Raw genomic sequence first — 23249 nt, 5'->3', positions numbered from 1 at the left:
CCTTCAGGCCTTCTCTGCCTCAGAGTACTTGGAGGAGATTCTTTCTAAATAGTCCTAAATCTGCTGGGGTTGGGGGAATAGTGCACAGCATGACTAAAAAGATTTTCCTCATCAAGGGGACCGGTGCACTAGAACAGACTTATTTTTAACACCAGGGCACAGGGGAGAGTTTGGCCTGATCACAAACGTGGTAATGTCTGGCAGTGTCGTCAGTCACTGTGTGCAGATGATGCTAGATTATGCAAAGCAAGACGTGGGTCAGACGTTAGAAACCTTACTTGCAGGTTAAGAAATCCCAGAGCGGCAGCAGCTCAATAATTGTTTAGGACATGCAGGAGTTTAACTGGGAGAAGCAGAGGAGGAGGAAGAGCCACTCTGGGAATAGTCCAGAAGGGACACAAAGAGGTTGGGGTGGAGGGAGGTGGCATCAATCAATCAATATTTATTAAGTATATTCTAGCCATAGTGCTAGGTGCTGGAGAAACAAATACAAGGAACGAAATAATCCCCACTCTCAAGAAACTGACATTCTAACCAGAGAAACAACAAGGACATATACACCCTATTTTGGACATGTTGGGAGTTTTAGATGTCACTGCGACATCCAATTTGGAATGAAAAGATGTCTCCAAGACCCACCCAGATCTGTTTGCCTGTAACAGACACCACAGTCACTGAGCATATTTAGAGCTAGAAGGGACTTAAGAGATAATACAGTCCAACCCTCTTATTTGACAGGGGAAAATAAGGCCCCAGAAAGGCCTCGTCCAAGGTCATGAAGACAGCACAAAGGGCCCTGTTCCCCACCTTGTTTATGATTAACTATCGCAGCAGAGTATGTCCTAGGTGTAATGCAGCAGCTGGGCCAGCTGGGGACTAACCCAGTTTGAAGCAGAGCAGGGTGGCCCAATGGAAGTGGATAACCTAAGAAGTCTATGAACCAGGAGTCTGCTTGAAAGTACTAAGGTACCCAGGACCCGTAAGTCCAGCATGTTACATTCCCAGATGCCTGTGTGTGCATGCACACTTGTAAGCACATGCATGCACACCTATGCATACTCTCATAGGGGAGAATGGAAGTGCAAAAAAGTCAAAAGGCAAGTAAATTAGACCAATAATCCTCTGATTTTTTTTCATCTGACCCCATTGCTTTTATCACCCCATTATCAAAAGGGGTGATAAACCCACAAAATAAGTTGTCAATGCTGCCACAGTGTTAAGAAAGGGAGGGCCTTGTTATCTCTTCTTGGTTTCAAACAACACAAAAAAAAAAGATTAAAGCAACACTGGTTTGGGGGAAAGAGGTGCTGCTGTTAGGGTTGGGGTGAGGCAGAAAACAAGGCAAAAAGATGAACAAGGGAAGGAGCATTTCCTCAAGCAAGCCATATTCAACTTTGTACCTCTGGTCTTCCCCTCCCTTCATGTTTCAGAAATGCCAGTTAGATCTATTTACAAGGACCGAGTCAGTCCAGAAGGAGCCCAACCTGTGGGGAACACACCCACATCCTCTAGGAACAACTGGAAAGAGGGGAGCAAGCCTGTGTGGGATAGGGAGGGGCGGGGACCCCAGTGTCTTGTCTACAAAAGAAGGTGGCCAACAGAGGAACTTTCTGAAATAGTTATTTCAGCTGTGGTGAGACCGCTTCCTCTCTCTATATAGTACAAGAAGACAAAATGCTTTGCACAGCAAGAAGGCAGAGGGGGTATTGGCACAGGCTGCTGCCAACCCTGCCCCTTCACTAGGCGGGACAAATCCACAATGGCTGGCTGGGCAGCTTCTCCTTAGCTAGTAACTGTTAGGAGGAAGGAGAGGCGAAGGGTGGAAAGAGACTACATCTTATTGAAAAAGAGAAATCCTTGAGAGATACTTCAAAGGTACTCACAGAAACACCTACAGATCAGTGACAATGATAGTATGTTTCCATCAGTTACTTAGCCAGAGACCCCCCACTTTTATTATTTGTTTCGCCAGGATGTGTGGGGGAAGAAATGGATTTAGCTGCAGATGCACATCATCCAGGTATATACCTTTTCAGCTATATAAATCATTTAACACTCTGTTTATTACATCTGTCTGCTCCCTGCTCAATGCTTGCCTGTTGACAATCTAAGAAAAAATCAAATACCCTTTTCAGGGTCTAGAGTCTTTTTCCGGTTTCCAGTGACCTCACCGCATCACATCCATACGTGAACAGCCTTCCAAGGCTCTACCAGCTAGACGGTCCTTTGCCATGTGTCCTCAGCTCCTGCTTCATTCCTACCTAGTCTGTCTGCTCCATCTAAGTAGACTTCTTAAAGTCTCTAGTCCTCCTCTTTTTCCTTTGTCCCACAAATCTGGACCAATTCCTCCTCTTTCTCTTTCACCCTAATCTAACCCACGCTTCTAGATGCACAACTTAAGGCTGTCCCCTCCAAGAAACACTGGCTCAATGCCATCCACTCCCCCAGCTAACGTGCTTACTACCATGAGCCCATCCAGCCTGGTGTCATTATTATTACCATGTACTTATTAACAATCACTTCATCCACATATGATACTGTTTACAAAGTACTTTATTTACAATCACCCTGACACAAAGGTAGTGAAAGTATTATTCTCATTTTATAGATGACCTAATAGGGTCAGAAAGCTGAAATAGCTAGCAAGGCCACATAACTAGCAAGCGTCATGCCTGGGATTTGAACCCATGTATCCTAAGTCTAAAGACTACACATAGGCTCTGCTCTTAGGCAGTTTAAAGTCTAATAGGAGAGATGGAACCCATTCACATGAAAGGCAGTGTGGTAATGGAAAGAGTGATGAATTTACTCTGTGCCCCAAATGTCTAATAATATAGAACTTTGCTCCTGTGGGATCAGGCAGGAAATACCTGCTGACTGTTTTATTGTAGTCAAAGTCAGTTGAAAGTTTTTAACCCTGACCTGCTCTGAGAGCAAGTCTACTACATAACGCTGGCAGCTGTGCATACAGCAGGGGCTCAGTATTTACTGAGTTTGCTGCCCATGTCAAGGTTGAACCCTTAGTTGCTTCAAAAAGTATCTACATTATTAGAGATGGTGAAGAGGGCTGGGCAACCCAGCCCATAGCCATTGCTTTAGGCCTTACTGCAAAGACATATAGCAGCCAGGAAAGCAGAGGTAGATGTGCTCCAAGATACAAGGTACAGCTGCTTCCTCTTGGGTGGCAAAGGTAAGGCCCTACCCCAGTTTTAGTGAGTATAAGAGATGACAATAATATTGGCATGGGTAGAAGTGACAAGGTAGAGGAAAGGAGACAAGTTTGGGGTGGAGTGGTAACAGCCGCTACATTGGTTAGAGCAGTGTATCCTGGCATCATCCCCAAGTTTTAACAGTCTTTGGCTTTCAGAGCTTCCAAAGATTCATGGGCACTGCCCCTCCCACTTCATCCTTCTCCAAACAGTTTCTTTTGGGGACCATGTCATTCAGTGATATGACTACACACCCATTTCTTGGAGAGAAACAACACTGTGGACACCTCTAATGGGTGTCCACATTCCAGTGGACTCAAGCAAGCTGAAGCCCTTTGGTTGAAGAGAGATCTAAATGCTTATCTTGAATGGAATGGGACTCTTTAATACAAACAAATTTTGAAGAGACCGGAATGCTCCATGGGTAGAGCAGATCTTTTGCTTTAGAGACAGAAAGGCAGAGAATGGATGCCCATAGTTTCTGAATTCTCCTTTCCAGCTGCTGCTGCCACACAATATTTACAGGTTGCTACGAGTTCCTAGAGGTCTGGAGCCCATCCACAAGAAGAGAACCGTGTGGCTCTGTATCCGCCAAGCCTGAGGAGGGAGCATCTCTGACCTCTGCCTCACTGTGGCAGTGAGCCCGGGCCTGTTATATAAAAGATCTGGCCTACAGCTGCAGCTTGACCAAAAACACAGAGAGCCTGGAGCCCAGGCCTTCAGACCCAGCCAAGGAAAATCTAACTCAGCCCTGAGCTGGAACTAAGGAAGGGGATGAGGGCTTCCTCGAAAGTTGGGAACAAAGGCTGAAAGGGTACAGATCAAAGTACAAGGAAATCTGTAGACTGAAACAAGGTATCGTCCAGAGCTAACAGACCCTGTCCCCATTTAAAACCCCATTCTTCCTAAAAGTCCCCCCTTGCTTGGGCAAAAGAAAGTACAGTATCTAAATTCCTACCTGAACAACAGAGAAAGTGCCCCGGATTTGGGGTAGCAGAAGGCACTCTTTTTTAAGGATTGAGGAACAGTAGTGGCTTGAATCTCTGGACAAAGCCTTGTGACCTAGCAATGTAGAGATTTGTCTCCAGGTCCCACCATCCTGCCTCACTGTTCTTCTCAAACACCAACTGTGGTCAATCACTTTGTAGCCAACTGCCCTTGACAATGAGAGTCTGATTTCTCTACCTCCTCTGCTGCCCACCTTCTGGCTACATTGATCATCTTTTCTGAACAAGAACACAAGTTTTTTGAGTTCCAAGCCCAATCTTATTTCCTTCATCCCAATATGTGAAAGGTAGTGCTGGACACTGAAATACTTGCTAATGGATCATTAGAAATATATCCTGTAAGAAAAAGTGAAAATTGGCATTATGTGCCCAGGAGAGGAGAGAGGGCTTTAGAAGGGTGTGAAGGAGGGATTTAAACCTATGAGGAAAGGGTTAGAGAAGGTGGTGACCAACTCCTGGCCTCTTCTAATAAGGACAAAAAGGAATGGTTATAACTTGAGCAGGAAAAGATTTACGAATGGCTATTGGGAAAAAATAACCCCAAGAAGCCCTGGACCAAGGTGCATACAGGCACACCTTGTTTTATTGCGTTTTGCTTTAATGCACTTTGCAGATATTGACTTTTTTCACAAATTGAAGGTTTGTGGAAACTCTGTTGAGCAAGTCTATCAACCACATATGCTCACATCATGTTTCTATTTCCTTTTGGTAACTCTTGAAATATTTCAAACTTTTTCATTATTATTATATATTACGGTGAATTGTGATCAGTGATCTTTGATATTACTATTTGTTTTGGGACATCATGAACTTCACCTATATAAGATAGTGAACTTAAATCAACAAATATTGTGTGCGTTCTGACTGCTCCACTGACCAGCCATTCCCCCATCTTTCTCCCTCTCCTTAGGCTTCCCTGTTCCCTGAGACATAATATTGAAATTAGGCCAATTAATAACCCTACAATGGCCTCTAAGTTCTCTTATTTTAAGAAATTGCCACAACCACCCCAAACTTCATCAACTACTGCCCTGATCAGTTAGTAGCCATCAATATGGAGGCAAGACCCTCCGTCAGCAAAAAAAAATTATGACTTGCTGAAGGGTCAGAGGATGGTTAGCATTTTTTTTTTTTTACAATAAAGTATTTCTAAATTAAGGTATATACATTATTTTTTAAGACATAGTACTACTGCACACTTAGTATATACTATAGTCAAGTAGAAACATAACTTTTATATGCACTGGGAAACTAAAATTCCTGTGACTTGCTTTACTGCAATATTCTCTTTATTGCAGTGGTCTGTAACCAAACCCACAATACGTCTGTGGTGTGTATTGATAATTTTAGGTGGTAGATAACTCTCTGGGGAGAGTTATACTATCAATTAAATTCAACTAACAACAAGTACCTAATGTAAGCAGACCAGTGTCCTAGGCACAGAGAGGGGAAGAAGAGACACAAAGTTTAGAAAGACAAGATACCTGCCTTCATATAGCTTACATAAGAGCCGGTCATACATAGGGGAGAGGGAGTCTAGCCTACCTGGACCACAGAGTATATGGAGGATAAGTGGGATTAAGATAAGGATAGAAGGGAAAGGTGGTAGAGGGCTAGTCTAGCCGATTATATATTAAGGGGTTGGTATTGTGTTCTAGAAAGGTTAAGGAACTTTTAAGAACTTGGAAGCTACAAGACCATATCCATGAATAAAGAAGATAATTCTGGCAGCATGGGGAAAGACGGAGCAGGAGGGAGGAAAATGGAGGCAGGAAGATCTGTTAGAAGACTGTTTCAGCAGCCCAGGTGTGATAGGGTCTGAACAAGGAGGGACAGTAGGGACAGTAGGATTAGATAAGAAAAGATATATTTAAGAGAGATAACAGAGCCACAGGAAGGACTTAGCAACTGACTATTATGAGAAAGGAGACAGAAAAAAAGAAGGAAAAAACAGGGGTTCAAACATAAAACTGGATAAATGGTGTTTTCACAGACAGAAACAGAGGAGTCAATAGGAGGTTTTGTGGGAAGATTTGTTTTGATCATATTTAGTTTGACATGCTGACAGGACTGTCAGTTCTCTCAACATTTTGAGTATGGGTCTGGAGCTCGACAGAGGTCAGCACTAAAGATAAGGACTTGGGAGTTATTTATGTAGAAGCAATAGTTGGAATTTTTGCAAGTAAATGAGGGTGTCAAAGTGGGGATAAGAAGAGGAGGAATAAGAAGAGGAAGGATGATCTTGGGGAACATTTCCCTTAAGAAGACAGGAAGGTGAGAAAACAGCAAGTGATCATAGGACTCCAGAGTTGAGATGAACTGAAGGTCATCTCATTTTGTAGATGAGAAAACTGAGGGCCAGAAAGGTTAAGTTTTGCCTGAGATCACATGTATATCAAGTGGAAGACCTGGGATTAGAACCTAGATTTTCTGATTCTAAATTCAGTGTTCTTTTCCTTCCTGGTAAGAGGGAAAGGTAGAGAACTTTGAAAGCGTAGTGTCATACCTCAAAAAAAGATGATGCTCTCTGAAGGACATTGCTAGGTTTATTAATCAATAAGAATATTATAGAATAATCAAAAATAAAGTCCTTGCCTTCTCAAGGATGAGGAGAGGAGGGAGAGAATTTGAAATTCAAAAGCTTTAAAAAATGCTTGTTAAAAAATTTTTTACATGTAATCAGAAAATGTTTAACAAAATAATAATATGAAAAATACTATAGGAGAATAGCAGGTGAAAGAAAATAACATTCCAATAAGTAGGACCTTTGATACTACAGATATAAAATCTATCGCCTTCTCTACAACTAGAAGTCAATTTTCAGTTATCTACATGTGCAAACTTTCCATTCCTGTCTGATTTCTCCCTTTTTCACACTCCCAGGTCACCATACCCCCTTCCAGTTGGGGCATATTCGAAGAATATCTATTACTGTCTTAAGCATATCATTAGGAAGGTAAATTTACTTTTTAAATAATCGTAACTAATTCCAAAGGCAAAGCAAACTCAATTTTGGCATCCAAACAGGAATTATTCATAGCAAAATTTAAAATCCCAAGATGACTTTTATCTTCCACCATTCAGGTGGGTATTCAGGAAATGAAAATCGTATTACTATTAATCTAGGTAGGTAAAACATTAGGTTTGAAAATTATCCCAGTACATATCTACTATATGAGTCATGGCTCTTTACTATTAGCAAGAATAAATTATGTTATTGATCAAGTGCCCCTTAGTTGTATCACCCATCTGAGTCCCACCCCTGCTGGGGAAAATGAGGGAAAGCTCCATTACCTGGGTGGCCTTGTCATTGGTGTAGCAGGTGAAGGTGCCATCAGCATCTTTTGGCCACTGGCCCAGTAGGTAGGAGCCAAGGATTGTGTCCAGAGAGAATGTGCGTCGGACTCGGGGTGGTCGGTGCCTACATACCGACTTTTCTGGGGCCACTGAACACGGGACACTGGCTGGAAGAGAGCACAGCCCATGTGCTGACATCAGCATAGAGGAATCAAATGCAGTAACCACCCTCTGTCAGACAGCTTCCCTAACTCTTTAAGACCCTTATCATTTTTTCTTCTATAATTATCTTGTTATTTTTACTATTTTGGATTAGCTGCTTTAAAAGTAGAGAGGGAAGAGGAAGAAGTGAGAAAGAGACACTTGAGCAAAGGTGGGGACCCTTTGTCATTAGTCATCATAGCATGCCTGCTGTTCTCAGCTCTCATCTTCTTCTCTCCCTTGCTCCAGAACCTTGGATGTGGGGCCTCTGGCTTCTCGAGCTATGATAGGTAAGCCCTCCTTGCAAGCCCCTTTCGAAAGCCCTTTAATTTGTTGTCTTTCCCCATTAGGATGTAAGGTCTTGAAGGAAAGAGGCTATATTACTTGCTTGCATTTGTATACCCAGGCCTTAGTACGATGCCTGGCACAGAATAAACATTTAATAAAAGATCAATCTATCTAGAGAAGGCCAAGTCATTCCAAGGAGACCACAAAATTATACATGCAGTGTTACTGACACCATGTCAAATCTGGTTTGTTTAGATGAAAAAAAGTCTTCAGATTCTCCTTAGACTTGTGTTTCTCTGGAAAAGGGCCTAGGTTGCCCCTACCCTTTGGATTCTCAGTATCTAGTACAGGGTCCTGAGTAGAGTAAGCAGTCAGTCTGTGTTATTGACAACTCATACTTGTCTCAGAATTCAATTCTAGGGAAGCAATCAAGATGAACATAATAATGCCTACTTGAACTATCTGGGGATGAAGAATACAAATTGGATAATATCCATGACTTTGGATTGATTTCTTTCTGCCCTTTCAGTAGGCAGTGAAATTGAAGCAGAAGGAAGCAGGGAGCCAATCAAATTTATTTGTTTCAATAGTATATACAGTGTGATGCACAGTGAAAGCAGAGGTTGAAACTGGTGGCAAATTTTTAATTTTTTCAATCATCTAAGTTTCAATTATCCAGGTTATTCCAATAGTCATCAATAATTGAATCTTAGCTATAATATATTCATAAAAGTGTATTTCTATTAAAACAGAACAAAATGCTTTCATGTTTACAAACAATTTGATATCTCACAATCCAAAGCAATATTTAGATGAACTTCTACCTGCCATATAAATTGGTAAAATGGCAGAGCAGTAGATCTAACAATCAAAAAAGAAGAAATATGTCCCCAAATCTATAATAATTAAAGCTAAGATAGAAACACCATACAAGGTAGAAGTATTATAAAATATTTCCCCTGGCACCCACTCCATTAACCCTATGGGCTTTCTATAGAAAGCACAAGTCGCTGATTCTATTTAGCCAAGGAAAGTCAGTGCCACTATTGGGAGTTGGTGGGGAAGAGAGGAGGGAAATCAAAGGAGTTTCCACCACAGTGGAAAATATGTAGGGTCAGCCCTTTCTCCCAATAGTTTACTCTGGGGGGGGAGTGTTTCTGAAACAGTAGAAGTGGTAGGAGTCAAAGAGAGAGGAAGAAATCCACAGATAAGGTACTGAGAATTTAAAAAAAAATAAATTAAAAATTAAATGTTTTTTTAAAAAGTAGGAGAAAAGCCCAAGAAAAAGGCTACATTCAAAGCAAATAAACCAATGGTAAGACAGGAAGATGGCAAAAATTAATAAAATAAAATTTAAGGCCATAAAACACTGAATAAGTATGAAGGAAAATGAACTAAAAATCACTAGTGAAAAAAGAATTTTGCAGACTCCCCAGAGTGAGAAACTCCAGAATAGCAAAGGGGCTCAAGTCATAACCAAAATAATATGTGCTCCAAAGCTGAATTTAATCATTAATGAAAAAAGATGAATGTCCAATGAAAAGAGGCATTTCTTTGAGGTCTTCAAATTGATCACCCAATCTAGATGCTGGTAGCCTAAGTGAACAGATTCCTGCTCCACAACTTCTACACTCATACTAGGGAATTTCAGCATAAACACCGAAGTTCCTTCAAACACCCTAACTTTCCATTTCCTCAGTCTACTCATTTCTGAAGACCTATTTTTCCTCTACTACTTTTCTGCTGCTCACAGAAATGGTCATATCCTTGATCTTGTACCACATATATGTACACACAAGCATGTTCTGCTTCGATGTTCATGAATCCCCAAATTCCTTTATCCAATCATAATTTTTTTCATTCCATCTCTCCCTATGCCTTTCAACCCCTAATCCTATCTACCTTTCATCTTTACCATGACCTCCAAGTCTTTCCTTCCTTGGTACTTTCCCAAGTCATCACCCCTGCTCTGGCTATATTCTCGTCACTTCCCAATCTGGGCCCTCTGGTAGTGAACCTATTCACTCTATATTATCCTCTGCTCTTGAATCCCTCACCTCCTTGTCCTATTGTCAGTCACATACCTTGCCAAACCCCAAATCTGTATTATCCCACCATCTGCTTTCTTTGCTCCTACTGTCATGTTCCTGAACAAAGCTGGAGGAAGTGGCAAAACCATGAATAGGTCCACTAAAAATTCATGCTAATATTACCTGAGCCTTCACTGCACCAATGTAATCCTCCTATGTACTTCCTTAATTGACTGTCTAGCCCACTCACAAACAGCAGCTGTTCCAAAGGTGCCATATTCTTTCCTTAAGCCTCCTATGGCAACCCCTCCCAGCTGATGACCTTCACCAAAAACCTTTATTGATTCCCTTCTCTCATATGGCACGTTGAAATCACTACCCAGTATCTCCTCCTTTACTCCAGTCGCTAAGGAAGAGGTGGTCCTTCTTCTTTGCAAAGGCCAACCTCTTTACATGGGTCCTTGATGCTATCTTTTCCAATAGATGGCAGCCATAATCATCCCTACTCTGTCTAACCTTCAACTGCTCCCTGTCGAAGGCTTCCTTCTCTACTAACTACAAACATGCCTATGTTTTCCCCATCCTTAAAGAATACTAGTATACTCCCATCCCTGCTAGTAATTATCCTATATCTCTCATTTCAACTCCTTAAAAAAACCAAACCAAATCTATTACACTGAGCACCTCTAGTTCCCTTCCTCATACTCTCTTCTTAATCCTCTGTAATCTGACTTCTGACTTCATCATTCACTTTCAAATGCCTTCTCCAAAGCTACCAATGATATCTTAATTGCCAGATCTAATGGTCTTTTCTCAGTCTTCATCCTTGACTTCTCTGCAGTCTCCGACCCTATCAGTATAACATCTGCATATTCTCTCCTCCCTGGATTTTCACAACATCGCTCCCTTCCAGTGTCTCTTACCAGTCTGACTGGCCCTTCTTAGTCTTCTCTGCTGGATTTCCATCCATGTCATTCCCAGTAACTGTGGATGTCCCCTAAGGCTCTGCCCTTTACTGACTTTTATCTCATTGCTGAACCCGTTGCTCCCATTAAAGCAATTATCAGCTCCATGCAAATCCCAGATCTATATCCAGCCCTAGTCTCTCTTATGAATTCCATCTTGTCCTGCCTATGGGGCGTTTACAAACTAGTATGTTCTGTAGATATCTCAAATGGAACATGTCCAAAGCAAGAATTCATTGTTTTTCTCTAAAAAACCTACCCATTATGAACTTCTCTATTACTGTCAAGGGCACCAGGATCCTTCTAGTCATTGAGTTTGTAACCTCTGAGTTACAAAGCTCATCTGAGTTGTAAAGTTCAACTTTTATTTGTCCGTGTTCCATTATCTCCACTGACACCCACCATCATCATTCAGGCCTTTGTCATCTTGTCTCAACTACTTTAGTTGTCTTCTAAGTGGTTTCCATGACTCAAGTTTCCTCCCCACTCCAATCTATCCTCACAACTTCCTAAGTGATTTTCCTAAAATATAGGTCTAAAAGTCACCACATTCCCCATCCCCACAACCCCCTTCCTACACCCTGGCAACCAATAAATTCCAAAGGCTCCCTATTACCTCTAGAATCAAACATAAACTTTTTTCTTTGGTATTTAAAGCTCTTCACAACCTGGCTCCTTTCTACCTTTCCAATCTTCTGACATTTTATACTCCTCCTCCCCACCCAATCCATTCACACTGGTATATGTGCTGTTCTCACACATGACACTCTATCATCATGCCTTTGCACTGGCTGTTCCTCTAATAATTTCCACCTCTTAGACTCTCTGCCTTCCTTTAAGACTCAGATCAAATTCAGGAGTCCTTTCCTGGTTCCCCCAAATCTGGCTGCTAAATGTTACTTCTCAAGAAGGACATAGGAAACAAAGGATAGACAGCTTATGAATCAGAGAATAGATAATAGACTAAACGTGACAGAAATAAGAGGATTCTAAACTTATTTTTTTTAAAATGAGGTACCACAAGAGAATGCTACTTAAGCTAAGTGGTTTGGGGCAGAAAGAGGGAGTGGAAAGATTTTTAACCACAGGCTTATCTGGGTGGGAAAGGAAGGGTAGATAATTAAATACATATATAAATAGGAAGAAAGAGAAATGAACAATTTAAGTAAATCTAAGCAACTTGGTAAATTTATAGAGATAGACTAACACCAAAGTAGTCAACTAATAGCAAAAACTAACTGTGGGGACAAAGTACTGATTATAAAAAAGAAAGGTATAAACAAATCAATATAAAAGAAATAGAGGAAAATAACAAAACCATCACATCTTAAATGTAAGTGGATTAAATAATCCAATAGAATGAAAGAATAGCAGAATGGATATTAAAAAAAATCTAACAATTTGCTGCAAACAAGAGACACACATAAAAATAAAGATGCACAGAATAAGGAGAGGCTACAACAAAATGTAGTAGGTATCAGGTGATTCCAAAAAAGGAGAAGTTATAATCATCTCGTTGTTGAACAAAGGAAGACAAAACTTTACAATGTCAAGGGAGGGAAGCAAGAAAAAATCATCATGTAATACAAATTCATTTTTAACATTAGCTTAATAAGTTTAGGAAAGCAAATCTGCTATTAATCAAAAGATATTTATTCTAAAGGTAATACTTCTAAAATTAGTAGTTCTTAGCTTTATCAGAACCAATGGTCTCCTCCCTTGGTAATGATAATTTAAGACTTGATTATATTAATTTTTGCTCACTCTCCCTCTGAAGCAGGGAGAGACAGGAATTACTCCCACCATTTTGTAGGCAAAGAATGTCATTAGTTTGCCCTAAGTTACAAAGCATATCAGTGAAAAATCATTTCCATCTCCTAGGACCTAGGCTTTATCTCCTCTCCACTGCCTCCTTATATTACTTTCATTTTGACTATAGATCAAAGGGTAGATCTGACTCTTTTAGGAGCTTTTACTTCCCAGAGCAGCTTATTAGCAAAATATTGTTACCTCATTCTCCTAAAGTCATACAAATGCACAGATAAGGCACAAGCTCTGAAAGGCAAATTTATGTAAACTATATGTCAAGGAGCAAAAAGGTAGACAGCAGGGTAAAACATAAAACACAGAGCAGGGAAGAGATCTGGATGTCACAGTTCTCAGGGAGAAAGGGAGCTGCTTCCACCAATCCCTTAGGCTATGTTTTGCTATTGTAGCTGTTCAGTCAATCAATTGTGTCTGATTCTTGGTGACCCTATGGACCATACGTAGCACGCCAGGTCCTTCTATCCTCCACCATCTCCTGAAGTCTGTTCAACTTCATGTTCATTGCTTCGAGGACTCTATCCATCTCATCCTCTGCTGTCCTCTCTTCTTTTTGCCTTCAATCTTTCTCAGCATCAGGGTCTTTTCCACTGAGTTCCATCTTCTCATTATGTGGCCAAAGTATTTAAGCTTCAGATTTCAGTGTCTGACCTTCTAGTGAATAGCCTGAATTAATTTCTCTAAGTATTGACTGATTTGATCTCTTTGCTATCCAAGGGACTAGGATGTTCCATCTATCTGGATTTTGTACCAGTCATACATCACTTCTGTTTCTATACCACCCTTTCCAATAACATGCACTGGATACTTCTTATCTATAATCAAATTTTGCATTCACTACACTCATGAAAGATGCAGAGTACTTACAACGCTGGAATATGTGAAGATATAAGTACTTCCTGGTCCTTCCCTAGTGCTCTGACCAACAACTAACTAGCATCTTTTCCCCTTCCCTGGCTCTTACTGCTATAGACAGCAACACTAACAGTTAAAAGGCAGAGAACAAGGAAAAAAATCAGGATATTCCCCACTTGGAATCACTGGCCTCTCTGGTTCCAGGAGCCACTGAATCACAGACACAAAATTGACACAACTCACCTAGAGAAAGAGTTCTGACCTGAGCATTCAGGACTATATTCTGACTCCTTTTGTCATCAAGTAGAACTGATGGGTCTACCAAGATTCTTCTACTGAAAGATGGAGAAAGAAAGCTGGCTCCTGGTCCCTGACCTCTACAACAACACCATCCTCTCTTGCTACAGCCCATAGTCAGGTGCAAGATGAAAGAAATGACCTTTCTCTGTCATGTATCCTTTTGCCAGTCCTCTTCCCTTCACAGATTCTTGGCCCAGCTAGATACCTTCTCGGGGCAATGCAAATAAATGCAACACCTCCTTTGGGCCTGGAGGAGAGGGAAAAAGACAGGACTTTGTAGGGTTAAATTGAGGAGCAAATAAAAGCATGTTTGTAGAGTACTTTGCAAGCTTTAAAATGCTACATGTGAGTTATTATTGCCATGTCCCCCATGAAAAGGGGAAATGGCAATTTACAATTCAGGCCATGGTCCTTGTGGAAATTATTTGGAGTTCTAGTTCTGTTACCAAGACCATGCACCGAGGAAAGGTTGAAGTGAGGTGGACTGTCCTATTTATAGCATGGTAGCAATATGTGTTATGGCTGTTATTATTATTAAAAGGGAACCAGGACAGCCTTCAGTTCAAAAAGGCATCAGTAGCTAGCTACAGAACTACAGCTAAGCCTGCTCAGCCAACTAGATCTTGGCCTCAATTAACCTGAGTAGGCACAATATAAGCTTGGGGGTCAATTGACCCCTGTTTCTATCCCCCATGGATTTGTCAGACTTCCCAAGGAAGATTTAGACAGACTTGGGTGTTGGACGTTACCCAGAAGAGTTTCTGGTCTTAGGAAGAGGAAGAAAAGCCACAAGAGGAAGTCACCACATCTGTCTGTGGTTAAGAGGGCTACTAGATTCATTTAGGGAAGGGATTGGGTACCTTCTTTCAGATTTGGGATGGGGGAGGAGGACAATCAACACGTAGGGAAAGAAGCATGCAGCACCAGAAATGAGATCATGGAACCATAAAGCCCAGAATCAGAGTTTTAGGCCAGGATAGCCAGGACAGGCTTTAGGGGCTGAGGCTAAGCCATTGAATAAGGGTGGAGTGTCCTGTTTACAGCACCCTGATGGTGTTATCAGCCCATCACAGGCACCAGCCTCCGAGGCCCTACCACCTGGCTGAGAACCCTGGCACAGGGCCAGGCCACTTCACCCTTTAGCTGAGAATGGTGGGGGCTTTCAGTTCTTGGGCAACAGTAAAGAAAAAGGCACCAGAGATAAGAGGCCTCAGGTGCTATCTTCCAGCACCACTTGGCTCTGTTTCTCAGCTGCTCCCCCTTGTATAGCTTCCTTGCTGGGGCAAAGAATAGGTCAAGTGTCTTACTGTCTTGGAAAGGTACTGTAAGGAAAAGAATACAAATGAACAGTGAATCACACAAAAAGACATAGATAGGCCAAAGCCAGCAATGCACGGAAGGTCAACACCTTATTATCACCCTGAGATAATGAGGACCCGAAGGTCAGATTCAGCCAAAGAAAGGTCAACCTCCAAACCAATCAAGCAAACCCAAGTGCTAAGGCCACTTGGCAGGTCTCAAAGGGGGCTCAAGGCAGCTCTTCCCTCTGTCTGACACAACAAATTACTGCCATCCAACTTTTGAGAGCAAATACCTTCTCAGGAGCCCCACCACCTCTCTCTCTCTCCACTGGCTTCCTCCTAAAAATTCGATCAAGACCTACATGGCCCTAGCTTTTACTCTTTATGGCTAATTCTCCCTCTTCTTTCACCCATCCTGCCCTGGAAAGAGAGGGGGGAACAAAGGACATGAACAACATTGGGAAAGGGAGAGTAAAAGCATATAGAAGACACAGGAAGAGAAGAGAGCTCTATGGCTGCTGTTTTCAGCTAGACTAGTGACTCATTGATGGGGGATGGAGACTCTGAAGGAGTGGAAAAATAAATAGCCCTTGGCCAACTTCGTTTGGGCTATAACAACTAAAAATTTTCTTACATCACCTTCATTTCTGAATATATCCCCCTATCCTTGTTAACTAAAAAAGATAAGGAAAAAAGCCCAAGCAGTTCAGCAAATATTAACGTATTAACTGAAGTTGACAGTATACCCCTATTTCTCCATCTCTGCAAAGAAGGATTATAGAAGTATATTCTTGTTTCTTCTCCAGTACTGAGTATTTGGGTTAAGTTTTAGAGTTTGGGGTTGGTCTTTTGGAGGCATGGTTTTGATTTTTGTTTTTTGGTTCTTTCCATTTATAAAGAGATAAATTTTAATTTTTTTTTGCAGAGTGCTCATTTCACTCTACATCAATCCAAATAAGTCTCTCCAAGCTTCTCTGAATTCTTCAAGCTCATTCTTTCTTATGGCAAATGTAGGGATTAAAGTAGGTAACCTGTAAGATTCATTCCAACTCTAAATCTATAAGCTTGTGATCTTACACACCACAACAATTTAGCCTGGACAATAAAAAGGTGAATTTCACTTATTTTATTTACTATCCTCAGAGCTCAGCAAGGAAGAATGGGTCCAGAAAAGGGAATGAGGTTATCCTCCAGAGTAAAGCTGTCCCAGAAACTCTGCCATTGGCAAGACTGAGCAGCTAAGAAAGGGCCAAATGGAAAGTAAAATGGTCAGACACTCTAGAACAGTGGCTCTTGCTGTCTGTGAACATGTGTTGGATTTTTAAAAAATGCATTTTATATGTTAAATTTATACATTTAAAAAAACCACATTATTTTGAAACCATAGGCTTTAACAGCCAGCCAGAGGAATCCATGTCACACAAAAAGGTTAAGAACCTTTGTTCTACAGAGACTTGCAAATAGAAGGTGCTTAATAATTACCTGAGGAATGAAAAAATAAAATACAAATTACTTTCATATACTGTTATGTTTTAAATCCCTGTTCACTTTGACCAATGATACTTTCCCCAACATTTCTTCCTGTGCCCCTTTGACCTCAGCTCAGGTCAAAACACAAATATCAGTTTACAAAAATTAAAAAGTGGGTCTCCTTATGTTTCTCCCCCCCCCCATTCTGAGAGCACCCTTAAAAATCAAATGGGAAAATTATGTTTAAAATGTCCATATCCTTTAACTCAAAGATCTCATTGCTAGGTGACCTTAAGGACATCAAAGAAAAAACAGCATACATATGTATGTAAGTACATACATGAACATCCATAAATACATATATATGCAATGTGTTTTGTGTGTATATGTATGTGTGCATATATACACACTATACACACATATACAATACACACACATAAGCAACACCATTTGTAATAGCAAAGAAATGGAAAGTAGGAGTTCACTGATTGGTAAATGGCTAAATAATATAATTACACCATAAAAAACTGCTGACAAATGTGAAGAATTCTGAGAAACATGGAAAAGCTTGTATGAATCTATCATGCAGAACAAAGCAAGCATAATCAATAAAAAAATCTACATGATGAATACAGTCGCATAAAGGAAACAAGCAAGAAGAAAATGATAGTAAATGCAGGTGCATTTGTAAAGACCAAGGTCGGCCCTGGAGATGAGGTGAGAACAGGTGCCTCCCCCTTAGTGGGGGTGGGTAACGTTGCATATTTTGTCAGATCTGGTTGGGGTGTAGGTTGGTTTAGTTCAACTGTTTTTCTCTTTTTTTCTTTTTTAATCTTTGTTATAAGGGAACAAAAGTAAGGTAGGGGAAGGATATATTTGGAAATGAATGTGATATAGCGAGATATAAAACAAAAGGCATTCATTTAAAAATAGAGATCAAAATCAAAGGAGAAGGTAAAGGAAAAGTCAAAAAGATCTTTCCTTCTCTAGCCTCACTACCTGATTTCTCCTAGGCCTTGGGCACATGGCCCAGACACCTATTTTCAGAACCATAGCTTTGTTGGAAGAAAGACCAGGGCAAAGAAGGGGAGATCCATGTTTTCCCACTTCCCTGCCTTTCCTCACACTGCCCCTTGCACCATGAATGCCTATTTGTCTTCCCTCTTCTCCATGTCTAGCAATTAAAATCCTACCCATCCTTCAAGATCCAGCTCAAATGCTCAATTTCCAAAGAAGCCATCCTTCCCTGATCCCTAGGCAAAAGTGATTCCTTCTTTCTCAGATTTCTTATAGCACTTTGCCTGCCTTGTAAACTTTTACTCCACGCTATGATCACTGCAAGTATGGTTTTTTTATTCATTGTCTTTGTATCTTTAATTCCTGTGACATAGTAGGCACTTAGTACTTGTTGACTGATAAGGCACTTAGTATCTCTGAGCCTCAGTTTCCTTATTTGTTAAATAAGAGAAATGGATTATATCAGTAGTTCTCAAAGTGTGGTCTTGGGGACTTCTGGGGTCCCAAGATCCTTTCAGGAACTCCACAAGGTCAAAATTATTTTCAAAGTAATACTAGGGTATTTTAATTTCCAAAATGGCAAATATTGGTAGATATAACAACATAAACAAAAGCTCTTTGTGGTGGGGTGGGGTCATCAATAATTTTAGGACTGTAAAAGAGTCTTTGAGAATCACTGGACTACATCTCTGTTCCTTTCCTAGATAATTCCTTTCCTGGTCTAAACCCTATGATCTAACAATACTTATTTGTACTGCGTTATCACAGCAGCCTGCTTTTAGCTCCACATGGCCTAATCTCTGTATCTCCAGTGCCTAGCACAGTGCTTTGCACAGAGTAGATGCTTAATAAATTCACCATCTTGGCTGTTCAGAAAGGCAAGACTTTTGCAGAATTAAGAAAAAAGAAGCAACTAAAAAACATCAGGGAAAGGAGAAGCTCAAAGAGGGTTGGGGTGAGGAGGGTGCAGTGAAGGTGGTTACAGCTCTCCTGGAGAACACTCTTTCCTCCAAGACACCTGCAGTTGGCAGCTGTGATGGAGATGCAGGAACAAGAGCATATCGAGGGGTGGGGTTTGCTCAGTGGCAGACTCCAGGGTCCTAACTAGGAATTTTAGTATCAGGGACAAAATAAGTGTGAGAGGAGAGAGTTACCTTCCCCAGAGTTACCTTTGTTCCCTTCAGGAGAAGGAAGATTAGATCTGGAAGGGATATTCTAACCAAAAAAATGTAATGGGGGGGTGCAGGGGAAGAAGAGAGAGGACAGGTCTGTCTACACACATCTCTTCCTTTTCCCTGGATACCCGCTGCAGCTACCTCCCCCCTCCCCTTCCCGTTACCCTCCTTCATTATCTCACATGTTCTGCAAGTCAGTGAAGTTAGTACCCTGAGGTACAAGGTACAGGAACAATGGTCTTCAGAAGTATGCCTCAAAAATGTTGGTGCCTGGAATAAAGCTCCTGTTGCTCTGCCCTAGTTTGACTCTGGCAAACAGCAATTTGGAAGAGAGTAAGGAGTGATGCCTAGGGATTTGCAGCAAGCAAGGACAATACCACCAACAACTCTGTCTTTTGCTGTTTTATACAAATGCTGGGATAAGCAAAACTGAGGGTTTCAAAGCCCTCATGGTCCAACTTGGAGGGGGGGGTGGCATGAGAGTTGTGGAGGGAGTATGCTTTAGGAAAGTTGTGTTTAAACTAAAGTCTCCAATTTGACCATCTACTCCAAGTGCTCCTTGGAAACAACACAAGGAGTCCTTGTGTTTCAGATGAGAATACTAAAAGAGAGGCTTCACACATTTCCTTCAGCAACCAGTAGTTACTGAAATCAAACATCATAGAGAGAAAATAACCAGAATAAGAAGACAATTCCCTTTACCAAGAAGAGTTATAAATAGAAAAAGAGAACTCACATTTGTTGTATACTCACATGAACAATTTCTCTGAAGGGCCTGAACTCATTACTAACACTATGTTATAGTTTATAGCTCAGGATAGGGGAGCCAAGTCAAAGAATTCCTGGCTTCACAGTCATTCCCCTGAATAAGGCTTGCCTCTGCAGGCAGCTGGAAAAGGGGCCCAAGGAGAGACCCATCTGGAAATGTCATTGTAGGAAATCACTCAATATGAGGAACACTGGATAGAGCACTGCAGGCCTGCCAGGAGGACAGCATCAACTCCAAAGGCAGTACGCATATTCAAACCGACATTTGCTCAATTCTCAAGAAGCTGCAGTTAGAAGAAAATGAAGTGTGAACTTTTCACCTTTAATCTAAATTCTCTGCAGCACACTTCAACGTCCTCTCTGTGTGTCTCTCTTCTCTCCTTCCCTCCCTCTAGTGCTCTCTTTCTGTCCCTGACTAAAGAATGTTTTCCTTTGGAAATTGCTGGACCTTTGCTCTGATTACCATAAATAGCATAATAGAATGGTTTTCTAATACTTTACTCCATAGGTATTTGAAAATAAGGGATTTGGGGTGGTCTATGGAGCCAGAGAGTTCACTGGCACAAATGTTCTAGCACTGTCACTACTTGTCACTGCTTCTTATCAAAGATATCAAAAATAAATTTTAAGTCGACTTTTGAGTCAGTAAGTTGTGTAGGAATAGGACCAGTGAAGGGAGAGGATTATACTACTACCTTGGATTTCTGTTTTGTAAGTTAAAGCATTATCCCACACATTTTCATCTATCATCATGTAGTAGAGAGGAAAGAGATTGCTGTGGGAGGCAGGGCAATCTGGCAATCTAAAGTAGAAAGAGCACTTGATTTCGATTCATAGGATCTGGGTTTGAATCCTGATAATACCATGCAAGTCACAGTTTCCTCATATAAAAAGAGAGAACTGGACTACATGGTCCCTGGTCCCATTTAGGTTTAAATGATCCATGAGTTACAGACATGTCTCAGGGAGAAGAAGTAGGTTCAGAAAGATCATACAATAGCTGAGATTCAGGTCTCCCTCTTCTGAATTGGCCTCTTTTGAAGAAGTCCTTGTCCTCTAACTGCTTGTCTCCCTTGAAAAAGAAGAGGAGTAAACCACATCTTGGGGACCAGATGGAAAATGCCTAGGTCTCAAAGAATTCTAAACTGCTCAGGTATGTCCCAGGGGGAGAAGACACCAAAGAAATCAGGTCATAGGGCTTCCTTTCCTGATCCAGAAGAATGTGGAATAAAGGGAAAGAAAACAAATGTTCCTTTAGGATTGTAGTCAACTCAACCACATGTGAATTATTGGCTTTGCAGCCCAGGCTGGCTTCCCCTTGTGTCTCTCCCTCCACTCCCAAAGGAAACTTCTTGGCCCCAACGAGTTTAATATATGCTTAGATAATGCAAACATGTACCATTAATTAAAATAAAACAGAATTGGGAAAAAACTTTTGGTAGCGTAATGCCACTGCTTTCCCTCTATTCTTAAAAAAAAGTCACCAAACAAACCCAACAGAAACTATTTTTAGATTATGCCTCATATGGTACTGTTCATACCACTGCCCACTGTCATTAATGTGGATAATGCATAATTGCATTTCAGAAGGCACATGTTCAAACCACTTCCCAGTTTGGATCTCTGAATATTTCTACTTTCAAAAGCTCTTGTTAACTTTGAATTACAAGGTAAGCAGATTGAGAGATAGAAAGTACCTTAGAAGTTATGTAATACAACCCCTTCATTTTACAGATGAGGAAACTGAGGCCCAGAAAGCTAAACTGATTTGGCCAAGGTCATACAAGTAGTGCGGTAGAGCTGAAATTTGGACCTGGGTCCTTGTTACATTCAACGTTCTTACTGTTGGACTATGATCTCTATCGAGGGAAAGGAGAATGAAAGAGAGAAGAATTGAACAGGGTGAATGAAGCTTCCCCCAGATGGAGAGTCTTGAATACACAAAGAAGGAACAGCCTGTGTGTGGGTTAGATAGTGACAGAATTTAAATGAAAAGGATGGTGATACAAATTAAGACAAGGATCCCTATTTCCTATTTGCCCTTATCCCAAGGACAGTAGCAAAATACTAAGTCCAAGAGAGTGTATGACTGTAAACAGAACTTTTAAGTGGTTATTATAGTTAAATGGACCCACTATGCTCTGAGTTAGTTCATCTCTTAAAGGCGATGTGGAGAGATTGATTAAAGAATAGGGTCAAAAATGCACAAAGGAATACATGGGGGAAAGCTAAAAGAGTTGTGCTGGTTAGCTGGCGAAAGGGAGGACCAGCTAGAATGCAATCTTAATGCTGTTTCCTCAGGATCTGAAAAAAAGGTTGTTTTTTGTTGCTTGATTTTTTGAGGTGGCGGCTGTATCACTTTTATAGAAGTAAGCAACAGAAATGGGTTTCAATTAAAGAAAGACCTGAATTGGCTCTGAGAACTTTTTGACCATAAAGATTTCATATTAGAATGTGGGAGATTCAGACCCTGAAGATAATCAAGAGAAAAGGACAACTATGTATCCGAGATGGTTAAACACTCACCTGACTGAATCGCCTCCATCCAGCACTCTAACTCTATAGTTCTAGGATGGTACTTAAACCTAAAGAGAGGTGGTGGATAAAAAAATGCCCACTGACAAATTAAAAACACTAAGCAGCTTCTCCTTTGGGAAACTAGGGCTCAGAAAGAGGTATTATTTGAGGAAGGATTTAAAAAGATTAAAAAAAACACATAAGATCACAGGGAGAATTTGCTTACTGGGGTATCAGACAGCTGTGCCACTGTCTCTCCAATGGTGCCCTCCCCCCAACAACAGGTGAGAAGCATAAATAGAGCTCAATTTACCTGTGGCTCACCACAAGCAGGGATCAGCAGGGGTCATGTCACATGATCAGAAAGCCCTGGTCAGGCTAGGATTAAATACTGCATAGGCACCATAGCCTCAAGTACAATGTTTTATTCCCCTGCAACACCTCATTAGGCGTGTGACTGTCAAAACTCCAGACTCAGAATAAAAACTCTGATTCATTTACCCAGGGGGAAGGTAGAGGGAGGGGAGAGAAGCATGTCTCACAGTGCTGCTAGAGTCATGTGCCCACACAACTTTCTCTGTCCCACCTCAGGGCATGGACATAACCTATTCTTCCTATATGCATACCCCATCTTTGGCCCTTCCCTGGTCTCATTTTTCTTAGCTAGACAATGAAGGGCCTAGAGTCCAACATCAACAGGGTACCTCCTCATTCTAACGTTGTGTGAGTTGAGACAGCTTCATTTCTTTTAAGATCCTGCTTAAGCTCCCCCTTCGTCTACAGGAAGTCATCATCTCTGATCACCACCACCTGTTGGTGCTTTTGTTTCCTCACTATTAACTTTTATGCTGTTATATTCATCTACATTTGGGTCGGTTTCTATACCCTCTATTTCCCATTCACTTGGGAGCTCCTGAAGGATGTTATACAGTACACCTTTACCTACATAGCTCCCAGAAGATGGGGCTAGTCATTGAAGGTGGCCAATCAATGATGCTGATCAAATCAGCCCTCATCTTGTTCTA

The 23249-nt window shown here is 41.1% G+C and overlaps 1 protein-coding gene across 5 annotated transcripts in view; it reads right to left on the bottom strand.

The window, feature by feature from the left end:
* FAM117A (family with sequence similarity 117 member A) overlaps nucleotides 1-23249 on the bottom strand; it is a 96190-nt gene that overhangs the window by 12947 nt on the left and 59994 nt on the right. For 4 of the 5 annotated variants that reach the window (XM_072646107.1, XM_072646103.1, XM_072646104.1 and 1 more), the window contains exon 2: nucleotides 7511-7680. In XM_072646107.1, the coding sequence (XP_072502208.1) occupies nucleotides 7511-7680 (170 nt within the window). Of the gene's footprint in view, nucleotides 1-7510; nucleotides 7681-14115; nucleotides 14144-23249 lie in introns of those variants that run through there. The other variant, XM_072646106.1, reaches the window with a different exon arrangement.

Source organism: Notamacropus eugenii, chromosome 2 (genome assembly GCF_028372415.1).
Source record: "Notamacropus eugenii isolate mMacEug1 chromosome 2, mMacEug1.pri_v2, whole genome shotgun sequence".
NCBI classification, from domain to species: Eukaryota; Metazoa; Chordata; class Mammalia; order Diprotodontia; family Macropodidae; genus Notamacropus; species Notamacropus eugenii.
Note: the sequence above shows the minus strand (reverse complement) of the source record. Positions and strands in the feature narration are given on the sequence as shown.